This window comes from Anas acuta, chromosome 2 (assembly GCF_963932015.1).
Source record: "Anas acuta chromosome 2, bAnaAcu1.1, whole genome shotgun sequence".
In the NCBI taxonomy this organism is placed as follows: Eukaryota; Metazoa; Chordata; class Aves; order Anseriformes; family Anatidae; genus Anas; species Anas acuta.
In genome coordinates, this window is record NC_088980.1 from 65008370 (window position 1) to 65032036 (window position 23667).

Below are 23667 nucleotides of genomic sequence, written 5' to 3' on the forward strand. Positions count from 1 at the left end.
GTTTAGTGCATGACAATGGCGTAGGGGGATAACAATTCTGTGAACCTCTAACTGCCACAGCACGTTGTCTGGGCACCAGAAGGCCAGGAAACGGGGCCCAAACCACATCCCAGCCACCGACTTAAACACACTCCCCCTGCTTTTCACGTTGTCGCACGAAGGCGGGGCCGCAAGGTGCGCACCCGCCCATGCCGGTCACGTGTCACGGCAAGCGCGCCCCCGGCACGCCAGCGCTTAGCGGCCGCGCAGCCGCACTTGGCGGGCCGCGCGCCCCCCGCCTTGGCTGGGATTGGCCCGCGGCGGGGGCGCGCCCGTTGCGTCACTCCTGTCCGTGGCGCTGACTGGTTGTGGAGCGGCTCGGGGATGCCGGGGCGAGAAGTGGAGGTAATGGCGCGCCTCTGTCCCGGGCGCGGTGCGCTGGGTTCGCGCGGCTCCCCGTGACGGGACGTTAACCGGCCGCCTCCCCTCCCCCTCCAGATGCATCCCGTACTGAAGGCCTTCATCTGCGGCTCCATCAGCGGCACCTGCTCCACGCTCCTTTTCCAGCCCCTCGACCTGCTGAAGACCCGCCTGCAGACTCTGCAGCCCCCCGCGGGCGGGTAAGGGGCCAATCGGGGGCGGGGGGGGGCGTGCCCCAGCCCGGCCGGGGCTCGGTGCTCGGGGGTGTCCTGCAGGGACTGAGGGTCCTTCTGGGACAGGATGGGGTCTGCAAAGAGTGACTGGGAGCCTGTAGGGCTGAGGGCAGAAGCAGCCCCTCGCTGCAGCGCCTGTCTTGTCTTCCTTTCAGGTCCGGCCGCGTTGGGATGGTGACGCTGCTCTTCAGGGTGGTTCGTACCGAGAGTCTTCTGGGGCTCTGGAAAGGTGTCTCGCCAGTAAGTGGCTGTTTTAACCCTCATCGCAAAAACACACACATAAATAGACCTACCGTTTTTTAATAACTAAGGGCTGGATTCAAGTGGCCAGCTCTTGTATGATTCAAGTGAAATCATGTGATAGGTAGATAGTTAAATCCAATTTTAAGGAGTTAATGGTTAATGTTGTGAGTTCCGCTGGTTTGGTCCTAGTAGCCATTGTTGATTTGCAAGGCTGAGCAGCTGAATGCTTGAATAACTCTACAAACGTGGTGTGGCAACTGCAGAACCTAGTTTCGCTTTGGAATACCTTGTTGCTAGAAAATTGCAGATGAGGAGTGCGTTAAATCCTGGCATCAGTTGAATCTCTTACCTCTCAGTGGCATTAATTACTTTTCTTTGTTTTCTTTTCTTAGCTTTAATGATCTTGTAGTGATTCTTTTTCATAAAGCTTCCCAACAGATTTAATAGCTCCTGAAATGTTCTGTAGTACATTTTGTCTTATGTGTGCTTTTTCTGTCTTTCTTTGGTGTCGTTTCTTTGAAGTCTTTTGCAAGATGCATTCCTGGGGTTGGGATTTACTTCAGCACTCTGTACACAATGAAGCAAAATCTTCTAGTGGACCGTTCACCCACAGCCCTGGAGTCTGTCTTTCTGGGTGCCACTGCACGTGCAATATCAGGGATTTGCATGTTGCCGGTAACTGTAGTGAAGACCCGGTATGAGGTTAGTTGACTTTCTAATTAATTCCTTGTTAATGGTGTCACACCCCTTCCTCATGATGACAAAGAAGTTCTTGTATCTGGAGAAGGTTGCTGGTCCTCAGATACAGCCAGAGATGTAGTCCCGATTTCATCCTGGTTCATGCATTGTGCCAAGTCATACCACTGGTGTTTAGGAAAGAAGTGTAAGATGAAACAGAATTCACCCAGAGATTTTGAAGTTCTGTTTGCATGTAGTGTCTTTGCAGTTGTAGGGCCCTTTTTAAGTTACCTTCTTGGAAGACTGTTTTAAAGGCAGAGGCAGGTGGAATGAAATTTTTGCCTTGGGCTATCCTCTCTACTGCCATCTTAGGTATTACATGAAGCACATAGCATTGTTGGTTTGAACATGGTTACCTCAGGCTGAGAGCAGAGCTCCTTAGCCTGTTCCTGGCATGTGGATGACAGAATTTTATCTGCCTCTACAGAGTGGAAGGTTTGGCTATAGGAGTGTATATGCAGCTCTGAAGAATATTTACCAGACAGAAGGGGCTCGTGGCATGTTCAGTGGGCTCACCGCAACACTGCTGCGGGATGCACCATTCTCTGGGATCTACCTGATGTTCTACACGCAGACCAAAAAACTCACACCTCAGGGTAAGGCTGAACTTTGGAGGCCGTAACAGAAGATACTACTTTTCTTGCATCTTGCCCTATGATTCCCTGCTCTGCCTATTGCACTCAACCTCCGCAGCTAAATTAGTCTCTTGTAGGACTTCAGGTGAGATGTTTGCCTCTTACTTAAAGAGAACTGTAGACTTATAGCTCAGGTCAGTATAGAAATGGAAATTGACCCTGAATTAATTGGTTATGAAGACTGATGCTTAATATAAGTAAATGATGCTTAAGTTAGGTTAGTGAAGAACTGAGAGGATGTGTTCAGCAGTGTTTTATCCAGGTGGTTGTCTTATATACTGATTAGTTTCCACTACACTGGCATTTCTCTGGTGTTAGAACTGGCAGGGACAAGACTTAGACATCTTTTCCTTACCTGAGCTCCAATTAAATTCAGTTCCTCAGCAGTGAGCTCTTTGTGCAGTCTTATCTTTAACTTGTCTTTAAGTTAAGTAACTTTGTCTTTTATCTTTAGTCTTAACTTTAACCTTCCCTTCCAAGGTCTTTTCTGCCCTGCATGGATTTTGTCTTGGACTCTGCTATTGATACCCTCATTCAGTAGCTTTTCAGTTTGTCATGCAATGTAGCCTGTTTTGTGTCTGAGTGAGTTGCCTTTGCTCTGCTGCAGACCAGCTGGATCCAGTGCTCATGCCCTTGATGAATTTTGGCTGTGGGATCTTTGCAGGAATCTTGGCTTCACTGACAACACAGCCTGCTGATGTCATCAAAACACACATGCAGCTATCCCCTGAAAAGTACTGCAGGACAAGCCAGGCCATTGCCTTCATCTACAAGGTGAGCTGAATCCCTTCTAGCTAGTGCAAATGCAGCCTTGCTTCTCATTTCCTTGCTTGAAGCACAGCCATGCTAAGAAAGTTTTTGCCTTTTAAAGTAGGTGAACAAATGTGACTGCTTATTGAGTTCTTACAATCAGGCTAATTAGCATGAGCGTTTTCAGAAGATGAGATGGATCATGCTGCGGGAGACTGAGGCTGAATTTCTTGTCACTGGCTTATGGTCTGCTCAGGAAAGTAGCTGGAGAAGTAATGTTTTTGATGACTTGAAAGCTGTCAGAGTCTTCAGTCCATTATTCCTTGGTTTTCCTTGTAATAAGTGAGGCCATTATTGCTATCAGATATTTTTTTGCTCTTCTTGGACAGATTACAAGGCTGTGAACTTGCTCCCTGATTATTCTTGCCATTCCCCAGTCCATTATCTTTTTTTTTTTCTTTTCACAGAATTACAAAAAATGGGAATTGGAGAGTAAGCTTAGAGCACAAAGGTTGGCGTATTGCAGCAAGTATCTCTCCACACAAACTTGCTTCATGTTTCCAACTAGTGAATGATTATGCTTAAGTTCTGTCTGTTATGCCTTGATTCTTACACTGGTAGTGATGGAAAGCACTTGGATCATTTCATTTTAGCTCTGTATGTAAGCTTGGTGGAGCTCTGCTTGCAGCTGCTGTCACCTCTGGCTTATCAGTGCAGGCACATCTGTAGTTATCACACTGAAACAAAGGGCTTCTTTAGTAAGTGGCATTAAATGGCAATTTTAGAGATAAGCCAGTGAAAAAAATCAATTATTTTCCCTTAAAAGAGAAATATTAAAAGACACTAAAAGAGAAATAAATATTCAAGTCTGTATCCAAGGAATGGCATAGAGATGTACTCAAAATCCACCTTCCCCTTCCTGCCCTCAGAAGGCAGCTTTACTCTGTTTCCAAATTGAACTCTAATCCTAAACGGGAATATGTTTTGATTTTTTTTTTTGTATGTAGTTCACTTCCTTGTATCAGATTTTTTTTTCTTATTCAGTACTTATAAACTTCAATTTTAAGTCTTAAATTATTTTTGTAAATATGAATGATTTTTAAACTAGAACAAGTCACTTTCCTCAAGTGGCTTGAAATTGTTACTCCCTCACCTTCTCTTTTTCAGGCTTCAATGTGGCTTTCCCCATTGTTTGTCATCCTAACACACCCTTCCCCTTCCTTCTTCAGCAGCAGCCCTGCAAGTGCATGGTGCTATGGGTTCTTCCTAAAGGTTGAATTCAATTTAAGCCTGGATCTTTCAGAGGCTGATTTGGATCAGAGCTGAAATACATCCTGGGCTGTTCCATGTAATATGAGAAGTTAAAATGCTGGAGGCAGATAGTAACGGGTTTCTGTTTATCTCCTGTTGCAGGACTTTGGGCTGGTCGGCTTTTTCCGAGGTGGAGTGCCCCGTGCCCTCAGGCGTACTTTGATGGCAGCAATGGCATGGACTGTATATGAACAGATGATGGAAAAAATGGGCTTGAAATCTTGACTGACTTGCGCTAAAACTGAACAGCTTCACTCCTTTTCCTGCTTGCTGTGATCAGCTGGCACTGGGCAGTTCCCAGTTGCACAGAGGAATAAGCCTTACTCAGCTGGGAGGAAGAAAGTCCTTCGGAGAGAGGATTAAGCCTTTTGGCAAGTAGGGGAAACAAGAGTTGAATCTTTGCTTCATTTGATCAATTCATTCCAGAAGGACTGTACTTGCAGGCTTCCTTGGGAAATGGCAGGGTTTCTGCAGCCTGGTATCTGTGCTTAGAGAAGCCTGTTTTAAAGCTAGCTCTGTGCTCACCACCTTAATGCAATGAGAAATTGCTGAACAAAAAGTGTTTGAGGAGATAACAGCAAGGGCAATGCTGATTGCAGAATCTGCCAGCCTGTTCCTTGCTGGTCTGGCCAGTAAGGCCACTGTGATCCACCGTCTGCTGTAGATCCTCCTTCCTCATACGCTTTGTTCTCACAGGGGAACACTGCAGACCACATCAGGAGACTGGATGTGTCTCTTGAGGTTTATAATGCAGGAGTGGGTGGAAGAGAATGAAGTGCTGAAGGAAAGCTCTGTCATCATTTTTGTACTGTGCTTGATAACAGAGAAGGTAACTAAAGCCTCCTTGCTGTGTCATATGCCACTGTGTAACTGAGTATCTTAACACTTCATATATGCTTCTGCAGCTACAGCAGCATTTGCACTAGAATTAAGAAGCATAAGACACTTCAAAGCAAAAGTAGAGAGCATGCTAGTTGCTACCAACATTCTACTTGTTCCCTGAAAAACACTTTTCCTGATGATTGGTTACACCAGGAATACTTTTTTTTTTAATCCAGTTGTACTAGAGACGTATTTGCTTCCTATTATTTGTTTGATCCCTGATCTACATTCCGCATGAGCTGGTCCTTAGATGTAGCTTTTAGGATCACGGCTCCTAGTGCATAAATGAATAATGGAAGCAGATACAGATACGTACACTTCAGATTTCTCTCAGAAGCCATTACTGATTGCATGTGGAATATCTTTAGTTTGGGAAAGAAAAGGCTGTGTTTTTTTCTGCAAGCTTTCGCCAAAGTTTGAGGTGTCTGAGTGTTTGGTAGGGAACTTTTAATTCTATTTATGTTCCACACAAACTCTGGGCAGATTCTGAGATTATTGTTTTCTCTTAGCAGGTTCATCTATTCATGTTTCAGTATTCCTGAGTTTAAGCTTGGTGATCAAGTACACTTTTTTTCATCAACTGTGCCTTTTTCCTCATTTCTACTCCAGAGCTAATAGCATATGCTTTCCAATCTTAGGTACAGCCTGCTCCCCTCTTCACTTGTACTTTTATGGGCTGGCTGAATTTGCAGCTTTGCTGGTGTCGTCAAAAAGCTAGGCGTGGAAGTATGTATCCTGTTCTGTAGTGTACCTTGCAGAAAACATAGCATTGTTTTTTATTAAATATCTAGTGGTGTTAAAATTCACTTTAAAAACAGAGTAGGTGTCTCTAAATATGAAGATGTGGCACACTTTACTTGTATGAACTGGTTTGATGTATCGTTCTTAATACTTAAAATTCAACTTGCATAAGCAGTGCCTGCTCTGGCAGTCTCCTGACCACAAGAACAGAGGGGATGTGGGTTGTAAAAGATGTTCTTCAATAGATTCCAGCCGCAAGAAGCTTTGATGACTGACGTGAAAGTGAAGTCAATGGAAAGTTTAAGGACATGCTAGATGCTTGGAAGGGGCTGCCTGTTTTTAGTCTTAGCCCATTTTTGAGTGGGCTGGCACTACACTATGCATGAGTCTCCAAGAATGCTGGTGAAGGGTCCTGAGTGCATGTGTGCATGTTAAGAATAGAGCACTCCATCAAATCATTCCTGTCAGTCAGATTGTGAAGGTGGCAGATTGTTAGGTGAGTGGCTGGATCATTTGCCAAATCCTGAATAAAAGCAGTTCCCCTTTTTGTAGTCCCTCTTACCCATAGTGACTTGAACTCAAGTGCACGTGAAACAGTGGTGACTGCACATGTTGCTGTTTGTTACCCTGAGTACTGCTGACAGAGCTGAAAAACCAAGTCTAGATTACTGACCTGGCAGAGTCCTTTATTCTGCTATGCATGGGGTCAAAGCCTGAATTTATTTGGGGTTTCCGAGTCTGGTGCGTGAGGTAGATCTGTTGTTCACCTTGTGTTGTGGCAGTCAAGGGCTGCACGTGGGGTTGCCTGCAAGATGTTTCACAAGTATTTTAGCTGCTGATTAAGCAATTGCAAAGTAATATGCAGCTTGTGCAGATAGAAGCTTAATGAGGCATGTGAGCAAAGAGTGCCAGGTGATAAATCTTGTATTAAGTGATGTCCTCATCAGAAATCTGAAATGCAGGGCTGCTTTGGTGGCTTTTGTGCTCTATATTCCTGCCTGGTAAAGTAACAAAGGAGGAACTAGAGAATCTATGCAGACCTGCTGGGGTCTTAAAATCTACTGCCCTAAAGAAGTATTAGCTTTTTTTCTTTTGGAAAGCTCTTCTATTCCCTTAACTTCATAGAGAATGAGGAGGCTCTTAGTTGCAGTGGAGTGAAAAGGTGTATGTCTTTCACTTGTGAACTAGTTGGGGCTCCTTGGACCTCTACAAATAGAGAATCTAAACTGCACTGCACTTCATCAACCCTTAGTGCTGCAAATCCAAAGACTTCTCTACACACAAGCTGGGAATAGTGAGTTTTGTGGTACAGGTTTGTTTGTTTTTATTTCTTTTGTCACTTCCCTTACATATAGGGGAAGGGGAAGTTTGAAGTTCTTTCTACTTCATGATCTGAAAGCTGTATCGGACGGATACAAGTCTTTCTCAGCTCATTTTTTCACCCTTTTCCTTTTTCAAAAAAAAACACACATTGTTTCTAAACTGATTAGTTGAAGTTACTTTTCAATAGTTGTGGTGAGTGTTTAGCTATGCTGCTCGTGAGGTTGTATGCTTCTAACAAAAAATGGTCACTGTACAACCTAAACACAAAAACCAAAGACAGTCCCAGAGGCAGGTAATGAATCACCTACCTCCATCGCCCCAACAATTCAGCACTAACAATCCCATTAGATAATCATTTACAAAATCTAAGCTAAGATGGCTTTGGAGAAGGTGGTGTGATAAAGTGTGAGCCTTTTTCTATTATGGCAAGATCACAGTCAGATCCCTCTCTGGGTGACCTCAGTTGCTGGCAATGCACTCTTAGTGAGTGTGTGTTGGCTTTGTTTGCCCCTGCAACTGTGGTATAAGAATGCAACTGGCTAACACATTGAGGCAGTCAGTATCTAACTCTCTTGTAAAGACACAAGAGAAATAGCCTGGTTATTTATTTGTTTCATGTTATTTCTGTTCTGCCTGTGGTGGTCATATTTTTTTTCTCTTGTACTGTTTAAAACAGAACTGGAGGTTTTGAACATTGTATAGGTTTGAGTGTTTTGAGTGTATGTCTACAAAAAATATTTGTGATAAAGTATATATTTCTATTAAAAGCTGGGTTGCCAGAATTATCAATGTCATCCCCTCTATTTCTTCCAAAAAAAAACCCTAAAAACAGCAAAACAGAAACGTAAAAAGCAAAGAGATGGGATGGGAAACTACTTTTTCTTTATTAGGCTTTTTCTCCAAGAGAACAGAATTGTTGGGTGAGTTCAGAGTAATATGAAGCCATGTGTATTCTCTTTCTCTAGGGCACAATAAACAGACTGTGCTAATGCAAGCTGAATTTGCATTACTTAAATGAAAAAGAATACACAGCAGTGGGGACTCTTGTCTTCCTCACAGCTTTCTCTGCCTGTCTGTTGTGTGCTAAGGCGGATAGAAAGTGAATCTCACTAACAGATGTTGAAATATCAGCCTTTAGGACAGTGGTGTTTTGAGCACTCTGAGTAGAAACTAACTTTTTAATCTCCTGCAAACCAGCTCTTCACTAATTAGGCAGTCTGATCTCAACAGAGGACCAAAAATTGTGCTTGTGACTTCATTTTCACTGTGAGGCATAGTGCAAGGGCATTGCTGATCTCTTACCAAAGCATGACCCTGGGATGCAGTAGTGGATAGGCTGCACCACCTCTTGCATGCAGGGCTCCCCAGAGCTCCTGCTGCCTTGGAGACCCACATCCAGTGTAGAGGCATTTCTGTTCACTCTGCTGCCAGCTGCTGCAGCTGTGAGGAGAGATAAGGGACAAGCTCCCTAACCCTGTGGAGGGTGGGAAAGATAGAAGAGGAACCGTTAAAGACACTATTCTTGTAATAGAACATTAACCTATGGTGTCTGCTTAAGAAACCGGCAAAATAAAAGGTTAACAAGGAGACCTCTGCAACTTTTGTAGAACTGGAAATAAGGATTTGCTGAAGTCTGTTTTCCCCAAACCACGAAAGAAATAACAAACCTTTGAAATACAAGTGAAGATGGAATTCACAAAGATGATACTGCTCTGGGTTTAGCAGATGCCAGTTGTAACTTCAGTAAAGATCATTCAACTGTAAAACCATTTTTCTCTTCTGAAATTGCAAAAGTACATACATCATCTTATCCAGAGTTTTAAAAGAAAAAAAGCCACGTACTAAGGAGTAACTTTTACATGTGCTGAAAATACATTCCATGGTGTTTGGAAAATCAGACTGCTGTCTCCAGTATTAGATACTGTGGTTATCAACGACATGTATTTCTGATAAATGTTTATAGTGTGCATGCTTATAAAATTGCAAATTAACCAAGAGGCTATGCTGTTCTCTGGCTGAGGGCCACTATGCTGCAGCAAAGCTAGCAGACAGGATCGCATAGCAGATTCTCACCCACTGTGGTGTCATGTCCCATTTGCTTGACTCAACTTGTACCTGGAGCGATCTGTAGTTCACCTGGGCTGTACACTGGACAGTCTGCTAAACCAGCATGTATTAATGTCTGCTAAGCCTGCTACTGTATGGTTTTGTGAACCTTTGCTGGAGGAGGATAAGAAAAACCAAGAAGTAGTAATAAGGTGTGGTCACAGAAATCTGAAGTGAGAGTAATGAAGATAATATATTGCTTCAGATAAGAACAACTTTTAGAAAATCACTTCCAGAGCCACCCTGACCTTGGTGGCCCTCCACCAGCTGCTTCTGCTCCCTGCTGCAACAGCCCAAGGGAAGCAAGGGCCCTCCCTTCCTTCTCCCTGTGGGCTTAGTACAGAAAACATGCTCCGAGGACAGGGGGAATAACATGAGATGGAAAAGGCCTCACACAATTTCTTAAAGATATTATATCCTTTATTGACGAGGGGAAGACTGTAAGCTGGCCAACCTTTCTGGCAGCATTTCCCTCTTCCTCACCCTGCCTCAGCTGCAGGATGTTGATGGGGCAGGGCTGAAGTACTGTGAAGCCACATCCTTATGGCACACTGTTGCTGCCTTTTGTGCCTGGGATCCCCCTGGCTAGCATCTCTATCCTCTTCACTGAGGTTAATCAGTTCCACCTATTGATTTGATGATGACTGGGGCAATGTGGGACAGGGAAGATGGGCTCACACAACACCTGTAACTCAGGAACTCTGTTGCAGGGAAGCCTTGCACAGGCCAGGTACATGTAAGTTAATACCTTCACTTCCCATTTCCTCACCCTGCCTCAACTGCCTTCTGGTAGGGGACTGGAGCCCTTTCAAGGCACAGGGCCAAGGCACCAGAGAAGCCCTAGTCCTCTTGGTAGGGCTCCCACTTCTCTTTGTTGGGGGAATCCCAAATGCAACATTGACGCATACAGCTTCACAGGAGGTGGCTGCGTATCTGTGTTCTTGGTTTTGTCTTCTGGAGGATCAAACTCCACAGGCTCCACACCATTCCCTATATGACACCCACAGGCATGTCCCATGGCAAAGATACTGCCCAAAGGTCTTTCTTACTGAGCCTCTCTCATGTTCTGCCCAGATGCACCAGTCGATCCACTCTTCACAGGACCTCTTTGGGCAGCAGATGTCTGCACAGCAGCTCAGTGGCTTTCCCACCACTGGGGGGCTTGTTACAGGCCCCTTGCTCACAGACCTCTCCTGGCAAGGGCTGCTGCTTTCTTTCACAGCCTGGGCTGGCCGTTGGGGAGACGGTCTTTCTGGGGCTTTGTAGCCACCCCAGGAACCTCCTTGAAGTTCTTGCACTACTCGAAGATTGGTAGTAACTCTGTGATGCTTCCCTACACCTGCCTACTCCAAGACTCCTTGCTGCTGCAGGATGACCGTAGGCTGAAAGCCACTTTCTGTGGGTTCACTCCCACATGCCATTTTGCTTGCTAGACAGAAAGGCTGTTCCTTGTACCCAGGGATCACTCTCAGCGGTCCTTCGTGCATCCTGGACTCCTTAACAGGGGTCCTACAAAGGGCTTTCTCCAAGATGTCAGGGCCTTGCTGTTACTGACTGGATGGTCCAAAACAGTCCCAGATGCAGAACCATAGAGTGATTCTGTGAATTGCACTGGACCCACATGGATCATCGAGTCCAAATCCTGGCTCAGCACAGGATTACCTAAGAATCAAACCATATGTCTGAGAACATTGTCCAAGCAGTTCTTGAACTCTGGCAGGCTTGGTGCCATGACCACTTGCTTTCCTGGGGAGCCTGTTCCAGTGCTTGAACATGCTCTTAGTGAAGAGCCTTCTCCTAACATCTCATCTGAATTTCCCCTGACACAGCTTTGTGCCATTTCATCGGGTCCTATCTCTTTCACTCTAGACCCTTCAACAACTTTGTTTCCCTCCTTTGGACAATAGTAGTTTTACATCCTTCTTATATTGTGGCACCCTGAACTACGCGCAGTACTCAAGATGAGGCTGCACCAGTGCAGAGCAGAGTGGGACAGTCCCTTCCCTCAACCAGCTAGCAGTGCTGTGCCTGATGCATTCCAGGGTACTGTTGGCCATTTGGCTTGCAGAGCACATGTTAACTCATATTAATTTTGCTGTTGACCAGAGCCCACAGATTCCTCTCTGCAGGGCTGTTCTCTAGCCTCTCATCCTCCAGTCTGTGCATATATCCAGGATCATCCCGTCCCAGGTGCAGAATTTGGCACTTGCTCTTGTTAAATCTCATACAACTGGCAAGTGTCCAGTATTATAACCTATCAAGACTTCTCTGCCCTCAGAGGAGTCAACAGCTTCTCCTAATTTAGCATCACATGCAAACATGCTTAGTATGTCCCATATTCCATCTTCCCAGATGTGCCATTTCAGCCTTGCCTGATAAACCAATCTATCAAGAGATAGAAAAATCACATTAGCACATCTGATCAGCCACATTTGTTGAGGGATTTTTGAAACAGCAAAAATCCCATGGCTTGCTGTAGCTGAGCAAACCAAGCTACCAGGGCAACTATGAGAAGTTCCCATGACAGTGTTCCCACATCACCCAATTGAGGAATTCAGAAAAATATTGTTACCAGTAGCTGGCTTCAAGGACAAAGTCTATGTGACTGCTAATCACAAGGACATTGTTTTCTTGCAGATGGGGTTGTTTTCTTGTAGTTGTTTGTCTGTCGTGCTTTCGGCTGTGCTTCCTGCAACACACATTGATAACATTCATTTTGAGATCATAAAAAAGACCTGAATTAAGCCTAGGTTTAATGGGAAATAATCCAGCCCCAGTGGCATTCTGTTACAAACTCTTACAATCTAGAGTAACTGAGTATAAATACATCTTAAAACCACGATTAGGTTTTGGTGTGCTCTGTAATGCTGTAAGCAGTTTCCTTTCCCCTTGGTAGAGTCTGTCACTTCTCCTAAACCACTGCAGTATTTCATGACTTAGTTTCAGAACTCACCATCCAGCTGGTATGTCATCTTCCTCCCACTGGCATCTGGCCACAGATCCTTCCTGCACTGTAGCTCTGCACAAAAAAACAACATAAAACTGTACATAAGTTGTCTGCTCATCCTGACACTCAAGAAAATCAAAGTGAAGAACAGCTCCACTGGATTTTATTAGAACAGCCCACACTAGCTTATGAAGACATTACCCTTATGAGAGAATGCACCAGCTGGTGAAGGAGAAAATTAACTGCAGCACCAAGCTGAGTTTCATTCTCTGTCACATGAGAAACATGCAGAGCTGACTTAAAGCAGGTTATGAACAAGAGCTGGAGATCAGTTTAAACAGCAACAAACACAACTCTTATATGGACTAGAAAAGCTGTTCTTTCCCTGCTTTAACAAAACTGCTTATAGCAGCAAGAATTTAGCTGAGGCCTCCTTTTTTGCACCATTCTATGAAAACTGCTGCATTTGTTGGCTGTTTTTTCAGCACATCAGCACGTATGAATACAGGGCATATTTTCTCTGCTTCAAATTTCTGCATCTTGAGTCAATTACACATTTGAAACAGACAGCCCTTCATAAACAAGCAAGTATTTGGAAGCCAAAACTGCTGCCTTTTTTCACCTGACCAAACAATCATGCTTTTCTGTTTGTGTAACCCTTCAGAAATACTGTGCATCAGAATTTCAAAGCATTTCAGTCACCTCCAAAAACACTATGAGCAAGTTTTACATTTACTATTTAGCCTAAAGTACAGCTTTGCATTTTTGTTTTTTAAATCAAGTTTCATTAGGTTAAAATCATAGAATAGAATATCCCAAGTTGGAAGGGACCCATAAGGATCATCAGCTCCAACTCCTGGCACCGCACAGGTCTACCCAAAAGTTTAGACCATGTGACTAAGTGCACAGTCCAATTGCTTTTTAAATTCAGACAGGCTTGGTGAAGTGACTACTTCCCTCAGGGGCCCGTTTCAGTGTGCAACCACCCTCTCAGTGAAGAACCTCTTCCTGATGTCCAGCATAAACTTCCCCTGCCTCAGTTTAACACCATTCTTGTGGGCCCTATCACTGGTGTTTACAGAGAATAGGTCACCTGCCTCTCCATTCCCCCTCGCGAGGAAGTTGTAGACAGCAATGAGGTCCCCTTCAGCCTCCTCTTCTCCAGGCTGAACAGGCCCAGTGCCCTCAGCCACTCCTCATACGTCTTCCCCTCTAGGCCCTTCACCATCTTCGTCGCCATCCTCTGGACACTCCGCAACAGTTTAATGTCCTTTTTGTACTGCAGTGCCCAGACCTGCACACAGTACTCGAGGTGAGGCCTCACCAGCACAGAGTAGAGGGGGACAATCACATCCCTTGACCAACTAGCGATGCCATGCTTGATGCACCCCAGGATACAGTTGGCCCTCCTGGCTGCCAGGCCACACTGCTGGCTCATATTCAACTTGCTGTCAACCACAACCCCCAGATCCCTCTCTGCAGGGCTGCTCTCCAGTGTCTCATTGCCCAGTCTATACGTATAGCCAGGGTTGCCCTGTCCCAAGTGCAGGACCTGGCACTTGCTCTTGTTAAACTTCATGCAGTTGGTGATCGCCCAGCTCTCCAATCTGTCCCGGTCCCTCTGCAAGGCCTTTCCACCCTCATCAGAGTCCACAACTCCTCCTAGTTTGGTGTTGTCGGCAAATTTGCTCAAATCACCTTCCAGTCCTACATCCAAATCATTGATAAAGACATTGAAGAGGACTGGCCCTAAAATGGAGCCTTGAGGTACCCTACTAGTGACCATCCACCAGCCAGATGTGGCCCCATTAACCACAACCCTTTGAGCCCTGCCCGTCAGCCAATTGCTCACCCATTGTATGATGATTTTGTTAAGTTGTATGCTGGACATTTTGTCCAGCAGGATCCTATGGGAAACCATGTCAAAAGCCTTGCTGAAGTCCAAAAAGGTCACATCAGCTGGTTTCCCTTGGTCAACTAGATGGGTGATCTTGTCATAGAAGGAAATCAAATTTGTTAGGCAGGACCTACCCCTCATGAACCCATGTTGGCTGGGACCAATGACTGCATTGTCCCCCAGGTGCGCCTCAATCACTTCAAGAATCACCTTCTCCATAATTTTACCAGGCACTGACGTGAGACTGACAGGCCTGTAATTGCCAGGGTCTTCTTTCTTACCCTTCTTGAAAATTGGCACAACATTTGCCAGCTTCCAGTCTACTGGCACCTCTCCAGATTCTCAAGGTCATTGAAAAATAATTGAGAGAGGTCCCACGATGACTCCAGCCAGCTCTCCAAGCACCCTGGGATGGATCCCATCCGGACCCATGGACTTGTATGGATCCAGGTGGAGCAGCAAATCCTGCACATGTTCAGGGTCGGTTGGGAGTTTGTCATTCCCACCACCTTGGTCCACCCACTCAGGGCACCCTGGGTCCCAAAGCCCATCATCAGCATTGAAGACAGAGGTGTAGAAGGCATTAAATGTCTCTGCCTTGCCTATGTCATTGTCTGTGAAGAGACCTTCCCCGTCAAGTAGAGGACCTATGTTTTCATTGGTTCTCCTTTTTCTGTTAACATATCTATAAAAAGCTTTTTATTGTCTCTCACAGACATGGCCAGCTTCAACTCTAGTTGGGCTTTGGCACCACAGATATTCTCCCTACAAACATGAACAGTGTCCTTGTATTCTTTCCCTGTCGCCTGACCCTCCTTCCAGCAGCCGTACCCTTTTCCATCTAAAGACCAGTAGAAGATCCCTGGTCAGCCAGGACGGCCTTCTGCCCCACCTGCCTGCCTTCTGATATTTTGGAATTGCCTGGTCTTGTGCTTTTAGAAGGCAGTGCTTAGAGACTGACCAGCAGTGATGGATGACAATGCCTTCAAAAGCAGCTTCCCAGGGGACCTTGCTGACTAGTTCCCTGAGCAGCCTGAAGTCTGCTTTTCCCATACCAGGGCTGAAGTTTTGGTGTCAGTTTTCCTTCTGTCACCATAAATTCTGAACTCAACCACTTCATAGTCACTATGACCGAGACGGCCGCCAATTGCCATGTCTCCCACAAGACTCTCTCTGTTTTCCAGCAACAGATCAAGGAGGACATCTTTCCTAGTTGGCTCCCTTAGCACCTGCACCAAGAAGTTATCATCTAGGTGCTTTACGAACCTCCTGGACTTGCTCATGTCAGCCGTGTGGTGATCCCAGTTGATGTCTGGCAAGTTGAAGTCCCCCATAAGGACAAGGAGAGTTGATCTTGAGGCATCTCTTAGTTCTGCAGAGAATAATTCATCGGTGTTGTCGTCCTGGCTGGGTGGTCTGTAATAGATTCCCACGACATCCCCTTTATTTGTTCATCCCTTGATCCTTACCCAGAGGCTCTCAACTTTGCCATCCACAACCTGAAGTTCCATGTAGTCCATCCCATGCTGCACATACATCGCCACCCCGCCACCTTGCCTACCCTGCCTGTCCCTCCTGAAGAGCCTGTAACCATCTATTGCAGCACACCAGCCACAGGCCTCATCCCACCAGGTTTTGTTTATGCTGATGATGTTGTAGCTGTGGGACTGGGCCAAGACTTCTAGCTCATCCATTTTATTTCTCATACTGCGTGTATTTGTGTAGAAGCACTTCAAATACATTTCCCTACACACAGCACCTTGTGGAGCTGACCGAAGGACCTCACTAGCACACAGTCCCTCTGATTCTAGTGCACCATCCCTTAGCTCATCACTGGAATTCCTGGTTTTATCCTCTTCCCCCTTCAACTTTTGTTTAAAGCCCTATCTATCAGCCCTGCTAACTTGAAAGCCAAAATCCTTACCCCTCTCTGAGAGAGGCATGTCCCATCCCCAAAAGGTTTCTCACAGTAATTTATTTTGTAACATCATTTAAAATCACTGTGTTCTAGAGAGCTTTCATATACTGTAGACTTACTGTTTCTATTTTAGTTGTTACTAGTTAGATCTAGTCTAGTCTATTTTAGTTGTTACTAGATAGAGAGGTTAGGTGGCTGAGTGCAAGGCTGCTGTTGCTCATAGAGCTATAATAATTGTTGTGTTTCTTCCCTATTGCGGAACTGTTGAAGGAGTATTAAAGTTGCTGCTGGAGGCATACCCCATTTCCAGATATGGTATTTGATGTTTCTCTGTACTTCTTACTTTCCTGGTTTTCACAGATTTTACTGTGTGTTATATCATAATTGCTAAACCTCTGAATGCACAACCAGTGGTTTTACTACAAAGGACTTATGCGGAAGGTATTTAATTTCTTTAAACAAACATTGACATACAAAGAGTAAGAGCTGAAGTTCTGCAGACTCTCTATACTGCATATATATAGTACAAATTATACAGGTGTCCTCCACCTCTGTGTTTCTGAAACAGTCACGCTACAAAAGCCTCCAATAGATCTTACTGCACTGCGCTGCTCAGACTGCACATGTAACCAAAACTGACTAGAACAATTTTAAACTCTCTTGGGACCAGTTCTCAAAAAAAACAGCAGTTGTTAGTATATTTTATACCTTATAGATATGTATATATAAAATAAATACTTTTTTTTTTTTCTAAGTAGAACATTAACAGACCAGGTTGGAGTTGTTCTCAGCAGATGAAAATGACACAGTTCATTTCAGGAATGTTTCACATGCAACCTCCCAGGTATTTCTGAAAGTCACAAAAAAAATAAATAAAAAAAAAATAAAAAGCCATTTTGACTGCATATGTTGCCATATTATTTTCTACTAGCCATCATGCCCCTTACAACTTCACACATAGCACTGACAAGGCCGCAAGCTTTTTTTGCCCCCGCTGCGGTCTGGTTTCACGCATAGATGCCGAAGAAAGGAGCTGAGCGATGCCCCCAGCACCCCACCTGGCAGTGCTGACATCTGTCCCTACAGCTGCTGCCAGACTCTGGGCGGCGGTTATGGCAGTTTTGGGGGTTATGGCAGTTCACAGGTCCCAGCCAGGCCCTGCAGCCTGGTCTCAGTCCTGCCTGTTCACCTCTAGCCTGGGGACGCAGTGCAGGCAGGTGCCATGATGGAGGGGAGGTGAAAGGGAGGAATCAGGGAGATTGCTCTAATCCACGTGACACTGGCATGGGATTATGACTGTCAAGTAAAAAATAAGGGTCAAGAGAGAGAAATGGGTAGTTGGAGGAAGAGAACATGGCTGGGAGAAGAGCAAAATGAATATAACCTATCCTCAAACACATGAAAACAAAAGAGGGGGAAAGCTCTGGTGCACATAAGGGTGGTAAGGACTATTTCTTACAAAATTTTATCTAGAGATTCCTGCTCACAATACTCTGTGAAAGCTTTCAGTGCAGTTTTATCTAATACAAACTGACCAGTGGGCTACTATTTCCTACCATATTTGAAATCTTTTAATTTATCCATAGCATTATTCTCAAAAAATTTACAATTTTTTCCTCAATGAACTCTGTGCTAGTGTTACTTATTTCCTACTGCCACTTTAATGCTTTTGTCTGCATTTCTGACATTCATTTACCCATTAGATCAGTTTTAAACTCTTCCTATAGGAGTCCTGAGTTCACACCCTGCAGACAGACCTGACCAGGTACACGTGCTCTGAGGAACACATGTACAGGGATCAGTCTGTAAGTCCCAGAAACTCCAAGGTAACAGTTTTTGGGAAGGCTGAGAATATTTCACAACTACAGCAGGTACATTTTTATAGATTGCCAAAACAATTATAAGCATGATAATCTATTAGGTCAAAAGTGACTGTTCTAAAAGGAGGAGTATCTGTTGCAGTTTTCCAACTCAGCGGTTTGTGTGGTGTGCACTACGAGTGCTGATGTACAGGGGGGGAGCACACAAGGCCTTATTCTGTAGTGTTTCCTACTTGCCTTATACCATGTGTTTTCTCCTCCCTTTTCTACCACCCTTCTGCAAGAATGAACAACAAGCCCACCTTGTATGCCATCAAGCCACAGTGTTCAACAACTGTATATAAACAACTGTGGTTGAACCAGCTCAGGGCCTAGTTTCACAGAATCACAGAATCACAGAATTTCTAGGTTGGAAGAGACCTCAAGATCATCGAGTCCAACCTCTAACCTAACACTAACAGTCCCCACTAAACCATATCCCTAAGCTCTACATCTAAACGTCTTTTAAAGACATCCAGGGATGGTGACTCCACCACCTCCCTGGGCATCCTGTTCCAATGCCTCACAACCCTTTCAGTAAAGAAGTTCTTCCTAACATCTAACCTAAAACTCCCCTGGCGCAACTTTAGCCCATTCCCCCTCGTCCTGTCACCAGGCACGTGGGAGAACAGGCCAACCCCCACCTCTCTACAGCCTCCTTTAAGGTATCTGTAGAGAGCGATAAGGTCGCCCCTGAGCCTCCTTTTCTCCAGGCTGAACAAGCCCAGCTCCTTCAGCCGCTCCTCATAGGACTTGTTCTCCAGGCCCCTCACCAGCTTCGTCGCCCTTCTTTGGACCCACTCAAGCACCTTGATGTCCTTCTTGTAGCGAGGGGCCCAAAACTGAACACAGTACTTGAGGTGCGGCCTCACCAGAGCCGAGTACAGGGGGATGATCACCTCCCCAGCCCTGCTGGTCACGCTGTTTCTGATACAAGCCAGGATGCCGTTGGCCTTCTTGGCCACCTGAGCACACTGCTGGCTCCTATTCAGCCGACTGTCCACCATCACTCCCAGGTCCTTCTCTGCCAGGCAGCTCTCCAACCACTCATCTCCCAGCCTGTAGCTCTGCTTGGGGTTATTGCGCCCCAGGTGCAGGACCCGGCACTTGGCCTTGTTGAACCTCATGCAGTTGACCTCAGCCCATCGGTGCAGCCTATCCAGATCCTCCTGCAGAGCCTTCCTACCCTCGAGCAGATCGACGCACGCACCTAACTTGGTGTCATCTGCAAACTTACTGAGGGTGCACTCAATGCCCTCGTCCAGATCATTGAAGAAGATGTTAAAGAGGACCGGCCCCAGCACCGAGCCCTGGGGGACGCCACTAGTGACCGGCCTCCAACTGGACTTGACTCCATTTACCACAACTCTTTGGGCCCGGCTATCCAGCCAGTTTCTAACCCAACGAATCGTGCGCAAGTCCAAGCCAAGAGCAGCCAGTTTCTTGAGGAGAATGCTGTGGGAGACGGTGTCAAAAGCCTTGCTGAAGTCAAGGTAGACCACATCCACAGCATTTCCCTCATCCACCCAGCGCGTCACTTTGTCATAGAAGGAGATCAGGTTCATCAAGCAGGACCTGCCTTCCATAAACCCATGCTGACTGAGCCTGATCGCCTGCTTGCCCTTCAAGTGCCGCATGATGACTCCCAAGAGGATCTGCTCCATGAGCTTTCCTGGTACTGAGGTCAAACTGACAGGCCTGTAGTTCCCTGGGTCAGCCCTCCGGCCCTTCTTGTAGATGGGCGTCACATTCGCTAGCCGCCAGTCAGCTGGGACCTCTCCCGATAGCCAGGACTGCTGATAAATGATGGATAGGGGCTTGGCCAGCTCCTCTGCCAGTTCTCTCAGTACCCTTGGGTGGATCCCATCCGGCCCCATCGACTTGTGCACATCCAAGTGCAGTAGCAGGTCACCAATCAGTTCTTCATGGATGGTGAGGGCCACATCCTGCTCCCCATCCCCTTCCACCAGCTCAGGGTTCTGGGTATCCAGAGAACAACCGGTATTGCTGCTAAAGACTGAGGCAAAGAAGGCATTGAGCACCTCCGCCTTTTCCTCATCTCTTGTAACTAAGTTTCCCCCCACATCCAGTAAAGGATGGAGATTCTCCTTAGTCCTCCTTTTTCTGTTGATGTATTTATAAAAGCGTTTTTTGTTATCTTTAACGGCAGTAGCCAGATTGAGCTCCAGATGAGCTTTGGCCTTCCTAATTTTGTCCCTGCACAGCCTCGCTACATCCTTATAGTCCTCCCTAGTGGCCTGCCCACTTTTCCAAAGATTATAAACCCTCTTTTTTCTCCTAAGCTCAAGCCACAGTTCTCTGTTGAGCCAGGCTGGTCTTCTTCCCCGCTGGCTCATCTTTGGGCACATGGGAACAGACCGCTCCTGCGCCATTAGGATTTGCCTCTTGAAGAGCGCCCAGCCTTCCTGGACCCCTCTGCCCTTCAGAACCGCCTCCCAAGGGATTCCACCAACTAGTGTCCTGAGCAGCCCAAAGTCAGCTCTCCGAAAGTCCAATACAGTGGTTTTACTGGTTCCCTTCCTGGCCTCGCCAAGAATAGTGAACTCCACCATTTCGTGGTCACTCTGCCCAAGACAGCTCCCGACAATCACATCCTCCACCAGTCCTTCTCTGTTTGTGAAGAGAAGATCTAGCAGGGCACCACCCCTGGTAGGTTCACTAATCAGCTGCGTCAGGAAGCTATCTTCCACTTTCTCCAGAAACCTCCTAGACTGCTTCCTCTGGGCTGTGTTGTGCTTCCAGGAAATGTCAGGGAAGTTGAAGTCCCCCACGAGTACAAGCACTGAAGATTTCGCAACTTCTGTCAGCTGCCTGTAGAACTCCTCATCCGTCTCCTCATCCTGGTTCGGCAGTCTATAGCAGACCCCGACCAGGACACTAGCCTTGTTGTCCCTGCCGATCCTAACCCAAAGGGACTCGATCTTGTCATTCCTAGCCTCGAGTTCTACAACATCGAAAGACTCTCTAATATAGAGAGCCACACCGCCACCCCTTCTGTGCTGCCTGTCCCTTCTGAAGAGCCTATAGCCAGGCATCGCAGCACTCCAGTCATGAGACTGGTCCCACCACGTTTCCGTGATGGCAACCAAGTCGTAGCCTGCCCGCTGCACGATGGCTTCCAGCTCCTCCTGTTTGTTACCCATGCTGCGTGCATTGGTGTAGATGCAATTCAGCTGGGCCATTACCTTATCCTCCGGCCTTGCCATTGTTCCCCCTGGCACAGCTCCAACAATCCTTGCTTCACCCCCATCCCCCTTCTTACCTAGTTTAAAGCCCTATCAATGAGTCCCGCCAGCTCCTGGCCCAGGATCCTTTTTCCCCTAAAGGATAGGGACCCATCTACGGCCATCAGACCAGGTGCTGAATAAACTGCCCCATGGTCGAAAAACCCAAGATCTCTGCGTTGGCACCAGCCCCGGAGCCACGTGTTTAACAGGTGGGCTTTCCTTGTCCTCTCCGTACCCCTCCCTGTCACCGTAGGGATGGACGAAAACACTACCTGCACTCCTGCTCCGTACACTAACCGTCCCAGCCCCCTAAAGCCTCTTTTGATTGCCTTCAGGCTTCTGTCTTCAAAGTCATCGCTGCCCGCCTGGACTATCAGAAGAGGATAATAATCAGAGGGGCGTACCAGGTTAGGAAGAGGTTGCTTTTAAAATTAAGTTTGTGTAACAGAAATAGGAACATCTTTATCCTTTACAGTCAAACTGATTATGTTTAATATCAGCTTCAATATCTTTGTAATCAGATCAGGTGACTAAACTGTGGGAATTTTCACTCTGAAAAGGAATATTTTAAAGCTAACTCAATTTTTAAAAAGCAATATCTGTCATGCTCTGCATATAATTATGTAACAAAGTTTAGTGTGAATGGTGACAGGAAAGACATGATATAAAATACATGCTAAGAGAGGTACACTTGAGGGACGTGCCCGTTAATGATGGAGATTTATTTTAAAGTGTCTAGGCCTGCAGCTAAAAATAAACTTTCAGGTTGCTTAAGATGATAATTAAAAATACTTCACTGTCAAGCTTTAGTATGACCCTTCCAAGGCCTCTCATAGGCCACAGAGCATGAGCTCTTCCAGCCAGAAGAGCTTGTTCACCAAAAAAGGTGCAAGGTATAACTACATGAAAATGTTGTGTTAGAGATTGCAGAGAAGTCTGGGATGCTTACTGGCATTTTTCCTTTGATAACATCAGATATACTGTAATATTTATTATTAAACTTCCAATCATTGCGTTCAACTACACTTAATACTTTTTTTTTTTTAAGTTTTATTGAGCCAAAGATTTCTCCAAAGTAAATGGACTGCACACACCACACTAACACCTCCCTTCATCCCAGCCAATATCATTCATGTGTCTGTTAGGAGAAACACGTACATAGCCCCAGAAGGTCATTTTTCATTTGTCAAAGTTTGATAGAAGTCTGTTGTCTATAAAGCACCTATGTAAAGGTTCGTGTTCTTGCTTAGGGAGAGCTCATATATCTGTTGAGTTTTGTTTTACTTAACTTTGTCACCACCATGTGGCAAATGTGTGAATTATTCTCCTAAAAATAGTATAATCTGGTAATTTTGCTAATTACGATCATCTAACAAGCATACAGAAAGGAGAAAGTACAGCATGAGTGCCAGCTCCTGACCTGCAGATTAGGGCTCTGCATGATGAAACGATTGACAATAAATAAACAAATTGCTGCTCACTAAAACAGGAAGTTTTCATTTTAGAAAAATTGAAGAACATATGGGAAATTGTGTTCAAACCTGCAATTTAGATAATCTCCTCCAGAATGACTCAGTGTGCAGTCATTGCAAAACGGTTATCAGGAGCTTCAGTGCCCAGTCATGCTGCTATAGTTGTATTAGGTTGAAGTAGATGAGAGAAAACTAAAGGAGCATTCTTATTAGAAAGGCACAAACATTGACTATCACTTGCAGAAGACACTGGCAATAGTGCCAGCATAATCCAGAAATGTAGCTAGATCTGGACAATGACAATGATTTACACAAGCATAACAAAGTAAATATCACTTCTTTTATTTTTTTTCTAAGAAATGCCAATCTCAGGCTTTTGTATGCTCCCTGAAAAGAACAAAGAGGAGAAAGATGATGAAGCATGTGAAGTCTGATCACTTTCTGCTCCTTCTTAAAAGCAAACAAACAAAAACCAAACCCAATAAACTTCAGATGTGAAATTATCATGTTAATGTCCACTGCAGAACAGAATGTGTGAGTCAAATTTCAGTTTAACCTACTTTTATTGTAATTTCTCTAAAAGATAGCAACAACCTTGGTACTTTAAAAAGTAGAACAGGGCTGTGTAAACTCTCCCACAGCATACAACACCGTGTTGTAGCACTTGACAGTGCTAATGAGGAGAGAAGGAAGGGGAAAGTAGAAAAGATGCTGTAGCCTCTTAGAGGCTGCCTCCCACTGTAAGCAATTTAGAAGCTAAATATAATTTATCAAATAACCATAAAACCTTGAATTTCACGTTCAACAGGAAAGCAGAATTCTAAAGTGTCAATGTAAATCTTTGTTTTCTCATCATTTCAAGAGGTCAAAAGAAACCTTAAATTTTCTCCTAGAAAAACAAACAAACAAACAAAAAACACAGTGTACTTTGAAGAGGATGCTCCCAACTTACAATTTCACAATCG

At 45.3% G+C, this 23667-nt stretch overlaps 1 protein-coding gene across 6 annotated transcripts; it reads left to right on the forward strand.

Moving 5' to 3' along the window:
* Positions 1 to 224: 224 nt before the first annotated feature.
* SLC25A38 (solute carrier family 25 member 38) lies at positions 225 to 18439 on the forward strand. Of its 6 annotated transcripts, none has more exons than XM_068670550.1 (7): positions 225 to 384; positions 478 to 599; positions 788 to 872; positions 1398 to 1577; positions 2041 to 2209; positions 2913 to 3022; positions 15390 to 18439. In XM_068670550.1, the coding sequence occupies exons 1-7, from the start codon at positions 364 to 366 to the stop codon at positions 15429 to 15431; spliced, it is 729 nt and encodes a 242-aa protein (XP_068526651.1). In that variant the 5' UTR covers positions 225 to 363; the 3' UTR covers positions 15432 to 18439. The 6 variants fall into 6 exon arrangements, with proteins under 6 accessions (XP_068526651.1, XP_068526649.1, XP_068526647.1 ...); XM_068670548.1 differs by lacking the exon at positions 15390 to 18439 and adding an exon at positions 3466 to 4385; XM_068670546.1 differs by lacking the exon at positions 15390 to 18439 and adding an exon at positions 3466 to 4381 and having other exon boundaries at positions 2856 to 3022.
* The last annotated feature ends 5228 nt before the right edge of the window (positions 18440 to 23667 follow it).